Genomic DNA, 14,779 nt, shown 5'->3' on the forward strand with positions numbered 1-14,779 from the left:
AACTAGGAATTAATCATCCTAATACTTTCTATTAATGCTGCTCACGAGATAAGAAATTTCTCGTCTCGTCTCGAAAACAAGACAAGTAATACATTTTCAAATTCGAGACGATACGAGACGAGACATTTCCTGAGTCTCGTGGGCAACACTACTTCATCCAAGTGTTAGATCTGAAACGGTGTTTCAATTTTATGTGAATTATTATATAAAAATTATAAAGTGATAAAATACTTGTACGAATACAATGAAGAGCATTTATTAACATATTAAAGATACCCAAGTCATTAGACAATGCACTCTAATAATAAATATAGTTTAAATGTTTGTTATATCACATCTCTCATGATGCGGAAGTATTCTGATAGCTTCTGGATGAAATTGAAAAAAAAAAAAAAATCAGAAATAAAATTTGTACAATTCAATTTAGGAAACGAGACAAGATAAGAAATAATTCTTCAAGAATCCAGAAGAGACGAGGAAACCTTATTTTTAATCTAATCTAGTTTGATCCGTTATACACATTATCACGTTTTTTTTTTTTTTTTTTTTTTAGTAGAATTTGTTTCTGTTTCTGTCTTCGTTTTAACAATACGCATTTCAGCATTTTGTCTTATTGTGTTGCACTTCTATGATAATTTCTAATTGTTTTTTTTATTTTTGTCATATTTGAATTGACACTTACCTTTATAAAAATTTGTAACTTTGCCTTAATTTTCTTTTAGAGTGCAGTCGTCGGACTAATATATTCAGTGATACAGTTTTTAATTTTTATTTATTATTATTATTATTATTTGCTCTTATACAAGATTCTATTATTAATAATCTAGAATAAAATGAAAATCTTACCTGCTAATATTAATAATATGCCCATCATCCACATTTTTGTCTTTCATTGATTTTATGGCTTCTCTGGCGCAGATGCTGGGAGCCAAGACATTCACATCCAAAGTGTTACGCCACGATTCAGTCTTTCCATCTAAAATTAAGAAATAATCAAAGGCTTATTAAGAAGTATGCATACATCTATATTTCTTACAGAAATATACTCTAGAAACTTTAGAAATATATAGATCACTACACAAAGCAAAGCAAAACGTTTAAGACAAACTCGAGTCTGTTCAAGTCTTTGATTTGACTACTGTGAAAGATATTAACTCAGCACACAAGAGTTTTGATATTAACTCAGCACGGTGAGGCAATTTAGAAATTACTTGTATTAAGAACCAATGAACTATAGTCAAGGAAAATAGAAGTAATAGTATTTGGATCTGTACACACACGCAGCCTGCTGATCAGTCACAACGTTCAGAGTTCTGTATTTGGCCGACCGTATACCTTCATTTGTCGTATGATCAGGAGGTAGTAAATTATATTGGCCCGGTAGCACAATATTTCTGTAATAAATGTAGTAGTTTCGTAAAACCACACTCGTATTATAATCAGGGGTGGCTTTAGGATTTTAGTTTTGGATAGGCCCGCTCCCTCGCTTATGGATACATATACAGTACACATTTGATTGATTAATGGCAGTTGGAAATTACGTTTACAGTAGTAGTTGATGCTATTTGTTAAATAATTATGTACCATTAATATAAATAATGGAAAATATATTTACTCTTTATTGTATCTTTCAACGTTTATATATTTTTCAAAATTTTTGGATAGACCAGTGTCTACCCGGCCTACCCGTTAAAGCCGCCACTGATTATAATCAAAGTCTAGCAATTTACACTTAAGAAAACTATTTATTTCGTACCACATATGACTGTATCATCTATATTACGCTCCCGTGATCTTATTGTGCTGTTCCGTGACTCGTCAAGGTTCAACGTATCAGGTATTTAGAGCACAATGGAATTAAGTCCAATAACCAAAGTTGTGAGGAAGAGAGAGAGAGTTTGCACGGTAATCTTAAGTACATAGAAAAGTTAACATTGCTTTTTACGTTAAAAGAGTTATTAACAATATCTAGATATGAATCTTTTAAACTCTAAAAGAAGTTTGAGATGAACATCCTAAAGGTGAGTTATGTCTGGAAAGACCAAAACACGACTTGATTACCTTTTGCACTGAATGTGTCATATATATAGGAGATAGTTAATAGTAATTTGTCATTATGGTTCGATTTGACTGACACGCAAAATTTGGTAAGAATGAAATTATTTTCACTATACTTCCATGGGGTATTCAGTTCAATTTGAATGTACCACGAGGGTACTAAATAAGCAATAATAACCACCAGTATAATAAAGACGGGATTAAGATCTTAACAACAGCTGTCAGTTGATAAGTTTTCCATTATATAGACCGAACACTTTCAAAATGTCTGCAGTAATTTATGCTGAATATTTTTATTCCCACGAAGATTATCTAGAAAACTTGGAGTCGTATTATACTTGAAGTTCAGGGCCGGATTAAGTGGGGCTTGGGGGGTTTTGGCCCCAGGCCTCCAGGTGGACGAGGACCTCCACCCTGATCAAAATCTCAACTGGCTTTCTAAAAAGAACCATACAAGACATAATAATCATCATCGTAAAATAAAATATGACCAAAAATATATAACAAATTTCTTCGTTGACTTCTAGGATGTGACAGAAAACTTCACTAGGACGAAAACTAAGAAAATAAATTTTGGAGGTACTCGTATTTTTACTACATCTATATAATAGGGTAACTTTGTATGTTTTTAATGCATTTAGAAAATTCCATTATAATATCATCTAGATTCCATTATAATAAAATTCCATTATAATATGCATCTGGCATGGTTGATGTAGAACTGCGCGTATTCCCTTAACTTTCCTATTGTATTTTCACAGAAATGTATTAGGTGAAGTCAGCAGAAGCCCCATATATTTTTCTAGCTCCGGAGCTCCAGATGGGTTAATCCGGCTCTGTTGAAGTTGTACTGTGTTGGTTGAAGTTGTGCTCTGGTCCTTGCTTCATAGTATTCTTATTGTTTCTTTCTTGATTTTCAGGGGAAATGTGGTTTTGGAGGAACATAAAGAAGATAAAATGGACTGAGAGAGAGCAACAAACGAAGATGTTTTAAAACAGATAGGAGAGAAGATGACACTTCTAGCCACCATCCTTCGTAGAAAGGCCAATTGGATTGGACACATCTTGCAAAGAAATTGTCTTCTTCATACCGCCATAGAGGAAAAGATTGAAGGTAAGCGAGGAATATTAAGAAGAAGAACACAACTGATTGATGATTTGACAGATAGGAGAAAATATTGCGAGTTAAAAGAGGAAGCTGAAGATCGGCAAAAGTGGAAGAAACATTTCCAGGACCAAATCTAAAATTAAAAAAAAAAAATCCTCATTAGTCCCAGGACCTGCCGAAAGGCAGAATATTTAATAATAATAATAGCGAAGTGTCTTCTAAAATTTCATCCGAGCTTTCTAAAACAATAACTTTAAAGACATACTGAACTCATATATTTATACACACACACACACGCACACACACACACACACACACACACACATATATATATATATATATATATATATATATATATATATATATATATATATATATATATATATATATATATATATATATATATATGTATGTATGTATACAAGACCGGATCCTTGATTTTCTGAGGGGGTGCATCAAATAACTGCCAGGTACCTTTGAATTAAATTGAGTTTTTTAGATGCCTTTAGGCATCTGTGGTGTGAATGAGAAATTGCCCTGGAAATGCTAAATGTCTGCTCTGGATGAATCATTTTCCTTCAAACCTTCAGAAAATCGACTGAAACTATTGATTTTTGAAAAACTCACTGCCAGCTTCTCACTTTAGGTAGTGTATATTTACAACGAAGGAGGGGTGCACGGTATATCCAGGACCCTATAGCCCCCTTGGATCCGGCGCCTGTATATATATATATATATATATGCCAGGCGCGTACCCAAAAATTTTTGTTGGGAGGGGCCCAATACCATGAGGCACTTGCACACAAAAAGACTATAAGTAATTGTGAACACTTTCGCCTATATTTTCAGAAGAAAATGATAAGGTAGGTAAAGGTAAATACGCCATGTTAAGGGTGTTGGATTTTTTAAGGTCTTAATTTTTATGAAGTACAAAAGAACAACACATGTGCGTTGAAGAGTAACATTTCTCTCGTTAGAAAAAATGTGGCAATGATGGCACTTACATTTGTTTTGTACCCAAGGTAAAAGAAAAAAGTGTTACCAAGTGGCGCATTTACCAACACGTGCAGGTAATTAATCCAAGTCTAGGATACTACTAGAAACCTGTAATAAATCTTGCAAGTGCTTACATCATCTGTATTATACTAACTCAAATATTAGGTATACTACACAACATGACTGAAGGAAGAAATAGAATCACCAAAGTGCAAGATGAAGATAAAAAGATAAAATGTAAAATCGATAATCTCAAAAGTTGAAATGAAGTTACAAAATGAAAGGTTTTAGTCCATATGAAGATAAACAAACAGTGTCACTGTACTGTGACGTAAGAAAAAAAACTACAATGATATTACATGGAACATGTGGACAAATGAAAAGATCTTGGTCTTCTGCAGTCAGTCCTACACAAGTCCTGGTGTATTTTGCTGCACCATGTTTGGCATTGATTTAGTAGCCGTGGAATCACAAATACTTTGGTTACACTTACAAAACTAAATGTCCCTAGATTGACACTAAACAAGGCGTACATTGCTGTAAACAATCGGCAATGTTCTAACGGATTCTTATGTCTGTTGAAATAATATTGTCCTTCCACGAAACCTTCCCGAAGCAAACAACATTGCACGGCGTGGCGACCTCAGCGCGGTCTTCCGAAGTATTCTTCAAACCGGACTTGTCCAAGCCCGTGGTACATATTAAAGGCACATTCTAGCTGATTTCACCAGAAACGTCCCAGCACTGAACACTTGGCATATTTAGCTGCACTGGCGTATATACCTGTAGTTACCTTAGACCTAGATTGCTTTTTAAGAGAAAGAGTGCAGATGAACTGTAAGCTCAAATTTTCATGCTACAACAATAATTTCCCTGTTAAACAAGTAGTTTTATTGAGAAAGTGTACAAATGTATGTTGAGTTAGGAAGTTTTGGTGGAGATCTGGACCTGGTAGACCCCCTCGTGGTGTGCCCCTGATTTATGTTCTGGTTTAGTTTGTCTATTTCCTTTTCCTTCAACTCACCTGTGAGTGAGTCAGTTACGTCGAGAACTCCTGCATTATTTATACAAATGTCAACTCCTCCGAACCTCTGCTTCGCCCATTGGAACGCGGAAAGAATATCTTCCTCCTTTGACACATCGCACTTTAGTGGGAGCAATTGCCCTGGTTGTCCTATTAATTCTTGTGCGAGGGCCTAAAAATATGTATAAAGCCAGTTCTATTATAATTTGCTGTAACTATAATATGCATGACTTAAGCTTTAGTAAAATTAAGTACACAGTATAATTATTAAAAAAAAAAAAAAAAAAACTTTAAAACCATTTCGCTACTTTCATTCAGAAGTATTCAGTTTCATCAAGGAGGTGGAATTTCAAGTGTCCCATATTCATATCTTTTCAGGTACTTAGTGGGTAATTTTAATACAGTTTTTCATAATATGTTGTTGAAGAGAGGAAGTTAAAACTCGGAAGCTCCTCCACATGAGAACAACTGTTCTCATTGAATTTCTCGCGTGGATTAAGGGTCAAGAAAGCAACTGTTGAATTTAATCTACTTCACCTGTGAAATACGCCTTAAATGGAAAAACTTAAATGACTGCTGCATATCAATATTAAAGTAAGAGTACTAACTAAAATATAACAGTCTACCAATCCATGGCTCGCCAGTCACATTAGGCCTGGGAAACCATTATATGTGACTTGCGACCTCAAAGGTATTTTTACTACTATTTTATATTCAATGATTGTTATTTGAAATATCAAAAAGAGAATAGTATTGATTAAAAAACTGACACTTTTTGCAACATGAAGTCCTGAGTGGCGCCTTGTCTGCCCCTAAAGCACTAAACTTTCAGACACCAAATTTCGGTGTGCTTTATTCATATAACGTGTGGATCCACTAAAAAAATCCTCCTCCAGAAATTCCAGTCCTCAAGGAATGTAGTGGACTACTAAAGTTGGAAGCATGAAAACTGGTATATGAATTCTTTCTTTAAAGTAAACGGGCCCTGCTCTGCTACGATCGCTTCCTGTATTGGGAGAAAAGGTATGACAGCATAATACATCTTCTGGCTTCGTTGGAGGCTTCTGAACGATTCAAATATCTTTAAAGTAAACGAAAATGTTACGTCTTTCAAGCTGAGGGTAATGTTTTATTTACAACTTAAAATTCACTAAATTCGGTTTTTAGGATTTGAAGAACTAGTATCAATGGAGAACCTAAGTTAGTTCTCGCCCAAATAATAAGTTGCTCACCTTCACCAATTATTGATAAAGAGAGGGCAAAGAGCCAATTTATGTTAATTGTCCTATACTTCCTGTTAATGATTTTTCGCTCTAACTTCTTGGGTCCTGTGGATATACGAAAAGCCAGTACTCTCTCTACTTTGATTCCATATTCCTTACTTATAAATACTATTCAATTGATCTCTGGAACAATCTGACCTCACAGTGTTCGAAACCTCTGAGCTAAGAGATTTTCGTCAAGGGACTAACTAAAATTAAAGATAGATTTGGTTACTAGGATAGATGCAACAGCCTTCTCTCCTGGCTGAGTTTATCGAACCACCTTGCACTCAAGGCGAAGGAATCATGGGTAAGATCATAACATACTCAAACTCTTCTACATGGAAGTTGCAGTCTGAAAACTCTAAGTAACCAATAGGCCTGCACTGCTCATGCAAACGGCCTATATGGGAATCAAATCCAATTGATGCTGCATTCAAAAATATTCCTTCACTCAGGACAAATTCAAAACCCTGGGTACAACCTGAGTTCTCTTAGCTCCTAGCCGACCATAGAAGTAGATCACTAACTGCTTTTTTCAACTTAAAAGAGATTCATTTTGGAAGAACTTAGGATCTGCAATGCCTAAAACGTTCTCTATTTCCTACCATCTATACACGGATATTTTCTTGGTTACGGTTAAAACTCATTCATTTCTAGGGGAAAACTGGACATACTCCAGACCTCTATATACAAAGGCATTACGTGAAAATTCTACAGGAGAACCGTTGAACAAGATTTCTCTTAATTCATTAGTTATAATGCAATTCAATGGAATGACACGTATCATACAACTTTCCCTTGCCATCTGCAGGTACATTCCCTAAACTAAAACTACCCACATATTTTTCTGTGGTTCGATCATAACTCATTCCACGTAATAACTCAATTTCACTGGAACTAGCGCTTAGAAAAATATTCACCCTAGAACATATATTATTGAAATATTCTGTGTATTGATTTGTGTAGTTTTAATGCTGTTCATTATGTTTGTACTACACTATTTTATCAATTTATAGTTTTCATTTTATCAACCACATAACACTTAAAACAGTATTTGAGTGAACTATTGTTGCCCGCGAGACTCATGAAATTTCTCATCTCGTTTTCGAGGCATAACGAGAAATTTCACGAGTCTCATGGGCAACACTACTTTTACCATAAAACTATTCTTTTAAGTAGTAGTCTATAGTTTAACCACAATGTCTTGATCACTGACAGAATTTGAAACTAAAGTTAAAATATTATAAGAAGCCATTACATACTCAAAAGTGTAGAAGATACCAGGTACAGACTCTTTATACCAATGCAATTTGCGTAAGCTTATAAACTACACAGTTATTTCAGTGTCTCAAACTCAAATCATTCTGAACGGGCTATTGTTATGCCTGCTTTTACTGTTATATTTGATTATTGCTGGAAGATTCGTGAACTGCAGATATACGAAAGAAGCGTAAGGCTATAAAGAACATACTACGTAATAAATAACACTAAAAGTTACGCTCGAAGTACTCCCTTTTTGAAGTCTGTGGTTTGAAAAATTAGAGAGGCTTTTTTTTTATATACTTTTACGTAACATAATTCCCACCTATAGCAGAAATTTTTATTGGGAGGCGTCCAATACTACAAGCTACTACGTATGTAGTATTGAACGGGTATTATACTGCGCCCGAAAAGACGATAAGTAATTGTAAAATAATTCCACCCACATTTTCAGAAAAAAATGTTAGAACTAGATTGTTTAAAAAAAAAAAAAAAAAAGAAAACAGATGAAGTGTAAGATCAAATTTTCATGCTACACCAATCATTTCCCTGTTATTCTGCTGCCAAAATGTTTTGAACCGTGGCAAAAATGCGAACTAAAGCTCACACCCTCACATACCCCCGTATTGAGCCAATAAGGGTTCAGCTGTTGCTAAGCGAGAGAAAGCGCGTGGAGTTCCTTCAGCCGATAGCAGGCAGCGCTTGCAAAGGAAAACTAGGGATCAAGTTAATGTGGTATGTGTATAAACAAGTGTAGTCTCATTGAGAAAGTATGTAAATGTATGTTGAATTAGCAAATATGGGGGAGGGTCTGGACCTGGTGGACCCCCTCCTGTGGGTGCGCCCCTGGGCTACATACAATGGTGAGAATGAATTAATAATAATAATTAATTAAGGGACAATGCACAACATCTATACCCTGAGAAAGAATCAAACATGTGATAGGGGCGAAATGATAGCTAATACTGACCACAAGATGAGAAAGGTCGCGAGTTTCGTAAGCAAGATCTCAAACACTATTTTAACGGTACATGATTAGATAAAATTATTATACAATTGGAATAAACAACATTTATCAACCTTTAAAGATATTTAAGTCGTTGCTAAAAATAGTCTAATAATAAATATGGTTTAAATACTGTTATGTCACATCCTTTGTTGGATCTGAAAAAGGTCTGGGAAAAAATGAAATGAAATCTTTGAGTTTTACATCCCACGGTTATGCCGGTTAGGCTAAAGGAGACGATGATGATGAGTAATGAATGAAATGGTGGAATGAAGAACGTGGGATGAAACGGGAGAACCCCGAGGAAACCGACGCACACGGTGTTAGTCCACCACAAAGTTCACTTGGCGGGGGCTGGGATCGAACTCGGGACCCCAAGCACCAAATAAATTTTGTATATAAATTTACTAAACGAGACGAGACTAGAAAAGCCTTTTTTTAGAATTGAGACGAAAAGAGACGAAAAACCTTATTTTTAGTCAACACAAATAGAATACGTGGATTAATAGTCCGTATGCTTTTAAGATTAAAGTTGAAAAATACGTTAACCCAATATTGTATGTTAGTCAACCAACAATTCGCCATCATTTGTCCAACAATTTCGGTCTCGTACTCCCAACTGCAATTTTACTTCTTCCGTAGGAGCTTACGTTTGGCAAATCGTCGACAAAGTAGCTAATCAGATTGTCGGGTCAACGTTAGCAAGTGGCTAGACGAGTGGTTCCCAACCTTTTTTTTTAACTGACACATTTTACTCAAGGCCGACAACATCGCGCCATACTTGTATTATTTTTCATAACTTATAATAGTGTAAATAGTGTTGCCACGAGACGAGACGAGACGAGACTTCAGGCTGTCTCGTCTTGTCTCGTGCAAAGCATGTCTCGTCTTGTGACTCGTCTCGAAAAAATGCGCTCGTCCCGTCTCGTGTCTCGTCTCGAAAGGTTCTGTCCCGTCTCGTATCGTCTCGTCTCGTTTGTCTCGTTTTGTCTCGTCTTGTCTCGTAAAAAATATAGCAGCATACCATGGGAACGAAAGTTAAATGTAGCAGGCTGCACCATGCTAATCAAGATACAACTAAGTTACAAGTATTAACCAGAACACAAAGACAAGAAATGTCACGGTAACTACACCGTGAAGCCTTCACCTCTGGTGTATGTGGTAGTCGGTTCGATCTCGGTTAGTGCCATGTGAGCTTTGTGGTGGACAAACATCAATGTGTGTGGGGGCCGCGGTAGTTCAGTGGTAGAGCGTTCACCTCTGGCGCTTGGGGTCTCGGGTTCGATCCCAGCCCCTGCCAAGTGAACTTTGTGGTGGACAAACACCGTGTGCGTGGGTTTTCTCGGGGTTCTCCCGTTTCATCCCACTTTCTTCATTCCACTATTTCATTCATTACTCATCATCACCGTCTCCTTTAGCCTAACCGGCATTACCGTGGGACCTAAAACTCAAATATTTCATTTCATTTTTCGAATGTGTGTGTTTTCTCGAAGTTGTCTAGTATCCTACCACTTTCTTCATTCCACTAATTTTCCCATCATCATCCATTCGGGGTGGGCCAAAGTTGCCTAAAGGTCTTAAAATAAAATTCAAATAAGCTCACAAGGCAAGGACAAATAATTTACAAGATAATATACCTCTGCTGTTAGTTGTCTGAGGCTTCTCGACCCTGGCTTTTTTTTTTTTAAACATTCTGAAACATTGAAATTTGTTTCACCAGTTTCAATACACGAATATACAGTAAATTGCTCATAGGTACGTTGAAGATGAAGACACTAATGTCAAATATTGTTTACACGACAAGCAAAGTTCGATGTAAAGGTGTCACCGTCCACGACACTATCGTATATTATCAGCCCACTTGCTTTATAGTGTCTGTATACATACATACATACATACATACATATATATATATATATATATATATATATATATATATATATATATATATATATATATATATATATATATATATATATAGAGAGAGAGAGAGAGAGAGAGAGAGAGAGAGAGAGAAAGAGAGAGAGAGACAGAGAGATGGAAAGATATATAGATAAATAGAGAGATAGATATGTGTGTACACTTTGATTTCATATATTCCAGCCTTTAGGTTTCCATACCAATCCAAAAACTACTTTTCATTTTAGCATGTTTAGATTTGTTGCAATTATTTTTTTTTTTTTTAAAAAAAAGCTCGGAACCAAATAATTTTATTGAGTAATGGAAAGTATTTGATTGAAATTTTATATGTTACTGCACAGTAAGCTCTACTTAAAGTGCCATAGTAATGGGAGCTGAACGACACATCGGACCAAAGAATGCTTGGGGCCAGTCTTCACCTCCATGGTACAAATCTGTTCCCATAACCGCGGGGTGTGTGCCACTATATGGTGGTTGCCCCGTTTGTGTAACAAACTCATGACAGTACACCCAGATTAGCTAGTGGTCTAAAAAAAGTTGATTTTTGGGTGGCCATTTTGGATTAAAGTTTCTTATATTGTCGTGATCTATTCGCAATCATACAACGTCGAAATGTTGACACATTGGGTACGGGGATTCGAACTTGTAACCGCAAATGATTGTATAATTTATCAATGAGGCATGTTGTGTTAATGCACGAATGATATCTTAATCAATCCATCTTAGTTTTTTCTTGCCATTCATTAGCATATTTACTTGGCCCTGTATAAAACTTTTTTGTAATATATCCACCACCGGTTATTAACCACTTTATTGAAACGATCACAATATTATATTTTAGAACTGGCCTTTGAAATTAATTCTTTATTATATTTGCTTTCCAATTCTTTTAACTTCGTTTGTAAACATATTATTTTGGCTTTGTACATACTGTTAGACTTCAGTTTTTCGTTCTCTTTACGCAAAAAGGAGAGCTCTTCCTTTGGTTTATGCCCCTCACTCTCCACAAAACAAACGAAAAATAACATAAACAAAGAGTTATTTTTTTATTTCAGTCACAATAGTTATTTCATCTGGTTGCACCCCAATGTCTGATTTGTTTTTTCTTTAAACACCTAACTTCCGTACATTTAATTCTTTCATTATTTACATCAACACGGTTCCGTATAGTAAAGGTAAGTTTAGTGAAGGCACGTCTTGTTTAAACTTTCTCTTGAGTAGAATATTTAGAAGCTCACATTTTAAATTATGTCCATAAGCTTCGGCAATAACATGATCGGAATAGACGCTGGCGTTTTCAACTTTAAAGATATCTTTCCGACAGCATTTCTTTCGCCAAACTTTCCGCAAAGGAACCGAGGGAAATACATGATAAATAACTTTGGAACCCGTAGTATTTCTACTATAATTCTACACAAATACTTAGTGTAGAATTCGACATGCTTATAGGCTAACACGAGCACTACAGTAATTAATGTTTTCTTAATACAGGAAAGCAAGAATCACTCACTTTCCTGCAAAAATCAAAGAAACAAACAAGGGTGAATGACAAGGACCTTGGGCGAAAGCTGTTTCTGCTCCCGCCGTGACGTCACAATTTTACTGCATCTTCGGTTTTCAAAGAAGGGTAGTTATGACGCGACCTTAAAAGAGGAAAGGAACAGTAGGGTCGGCGAACCTTGGAAGCAGAGGGCAATTTCGCACACTGGTCAGATCAAACATTTCCGCGTAACAAAACGAAGGTCCCCCTGCAAAACATCTTCATTTAAAGTGTTATTGTTAGTATCATAAATTTGCTGAAAGCAAACAATTTGAAGGGTTCGTCGATAATATCTGCTTTTTTTGTCCTGCGCCCGCCTTCCAAACGAAGAGGTGAATTTTACAACATGACTGCTGTATAATAAGCGAGCGATTGGTAAAATGGTAAAAGTGTATTTTTATGTGTATGTGTGTGTGTGTGTGTGTGTGTGTGTGAGAGAGAGAGAGAGAGAGAGAGAGAGAGAAGACAAAATTTTAGTTGCAAGATGACATACTTCAATTGCCGTTTTCGGTTAATTTCAGTTCATATAGCAAAAAGAATACCGCCACCAGAGAATCCGCCATCTCAACCAGAACTTTCAACTACAGCCTGTAATGAGTGTAGACCTTATCCAGTTTTCAAATTGAATAGATGGGGTGGTAGTTCGGTTTCTTGACCTTGTAAAAATCTTCCCTGTCTTTGATTTTGTTTGTCATCATTCCAGCCAGAAATGAAAAAAAAAGAGAATTCCTCAGTTTACAGCAAGGGGAATTGGGGACAAGACATTAAGGATGATATTCCTGGAAGCTCATGTATCACGATTGATTCATTCAATAGACAGAGGACAATTTTCTATGAAGGCTTTCCAACATGTTTTCTCACGAAGGGGATTTTCCTTTTGCAATCTATATGACCACTGGCAATTTCAATCTTGGTCATTCCCGCCAGCGTTTGCATTTTTGAGACACGAGACGGGACGAGACATTTCACGAGACGTCCCGTCTCGTCTCGTGTCTTGTCTCGTTTTCGAGACGGGACAAGTAGTCTGTCCCGTCTCGTGTCTCGTCTAAAAGGGCTCCGTCTCGTCTCGTTTACGAGACGAGACGAGACGGGACACGAGAAATGTCTCGTCTCGTGGCAACACTAAGTGTAAACCAGTGTCGTACGCAAGGGGAAGTGCGAGTTTTACTTCTCCTTGAGCAAGATATGGAAAACAAGAATTTACTATATTAAAAAATGAAAAATGAAATATTTTACAAGAGAATGATGAAAGAATTGGTGGAATGAGAATGTGGGCGGAATAGGGAGTACCTACTGAGAAAACTCACGGACACGATGTTGTTCACCACTGTATATTACGAAATATGCTTATGCTGAAAGGATATGAAATTGTATGTTTGAACCCCCTTGATAACATTATACACACGCCACTGGTGTAAGCTTATGAGTTTCTATAAAGTAGTTACTCTATAATATGCTACTAAGCGCTCTTGCTGCACTTAACGGCGTTAACTGTAACAGTCTGCCTCAAAATTGATTTTCACTAAATATTAAATCATTGATGATTTTTAAATTCAAAAATTTCGCGAAATTCCCTTTGGGATAGCGCGACACACCGGTTGGGAATCACTGTGCTAGGCTACCGTTTATACTCTTGAGTCTATTGTGTGTGCTGCTAGGGTATATATATATACGTATATATATACTATTATAACATTTGTAGAGATTATTTCATTAAATATACAGAAACAGTATAGCGAGATTGTGGATTCAGTAACTCAGACTGTTAAAACAAAATAAATAAATAAATATACGAAAGTAGAAGAAAGTAAAGATATTTACCTCGATTCTTTCTACCCTTCTTGCACATCCAACAACTTTGAGTCCATGTTTGACTAGTTCTTTTGCTATTTCTGCACCTATGCCAGAGCTAACGCCCGTTACTAAGGCCACTCGGCCGTTCCAACGCTCCATCTCAACACTGTGTGCAATGAAACTTCACAACGAGCTGTTTTGCCTCTTTATACGATAAAGATGCCTCATCTTAGGTATTACGTAACCCATTAAAGAATGAATTCCTGTTGTCGCTGTTGGATATAAAGTGTCCACATGCTTAGTAATCATGAATAGTGTAAATTACATTATCTCATACAGCAAAACTTATAAGAAAATAAAAATAGTTAGAAAGGAAGTAGAAATATCTACTTTACAAAATATTAAAACAATGATATGCTTAAAAGTCAAGTCATAACGAAGCTATGAGAGTGGGCTAAAATGTTTAGAGTCTTGAGTCCTAGTTATTGCTTAAAAAAAAAACGCATAGTCGCAAGATAAAAGTTCTTCATTTCACTGTTATAATTTTTTTCTATACTAAAGTGACTTTTTTCCGTTGTTAGCAAACATGGACATTAAGCAATAATGATGAAAAAAGACTGAAAGCTTTCGAAATGTAGGGTTTAGAATTTAGATTTCTGGACTTTCAGCATCTATGGCCATTTAGCCCGTCACGTTTTGAGGGATGACGTCCCTCGGAGAGCACACTATCCTGGGAAAGGGAAGGAAGAAAGATTGGGGAAGGAAGGAAGCGGCCAGGGAACTATAAGGTAGGTACCACCCCGGAATT

The 14,779-nt window shown here is 36.2% G+C and overlaps 1 protein-coding gene across 1 annotated transcript in view; it reads right to left on the minus strand.

Moving 5' to 3' along the window:
• Positions 1-14,175, minus strand: part of LOC145693179 (dehydrogenase/reductase SDR family member 11-like) — a 28,583-nt gene extending 14,408 nt beyond the window's left edge. The window contains exons 1-3 of the mRNA XM_081768949.1: positions 13,999-14,175; positions 5,187-5,358; positions 847-976 (exon numbers count right to left, since the gene is read on the minus strand). Coding sequence (XP_081625075.1) covers positions 847-976; positions 5,187-5,358; positions 13,999-14,130 — 434 coding nt within the window. The 5' untranslated portion in view covers positions 14,131-14,175. The remainder of the gene's footprint in view (positions 1-846; positions 977-5,186; positions 5,359-13,998) is intronic.
• Positions 14,176-14,779: the final 604 nt, after the last annotated feature.

Source organism: Thermobia domestica, chromosome 8, assembly GCF_964235325.1.
Source record: "Thermobia domestica chromosome 8, izTheDome1.hap1.1, whole genome shotgun sequence".
Classification (NCBI taxonomy): Eukaryota; Metazoa; Arthropoda; class Insecta; order Zygentoma; family Lepismatidae; genus Thermobia; species Thermobia domestica.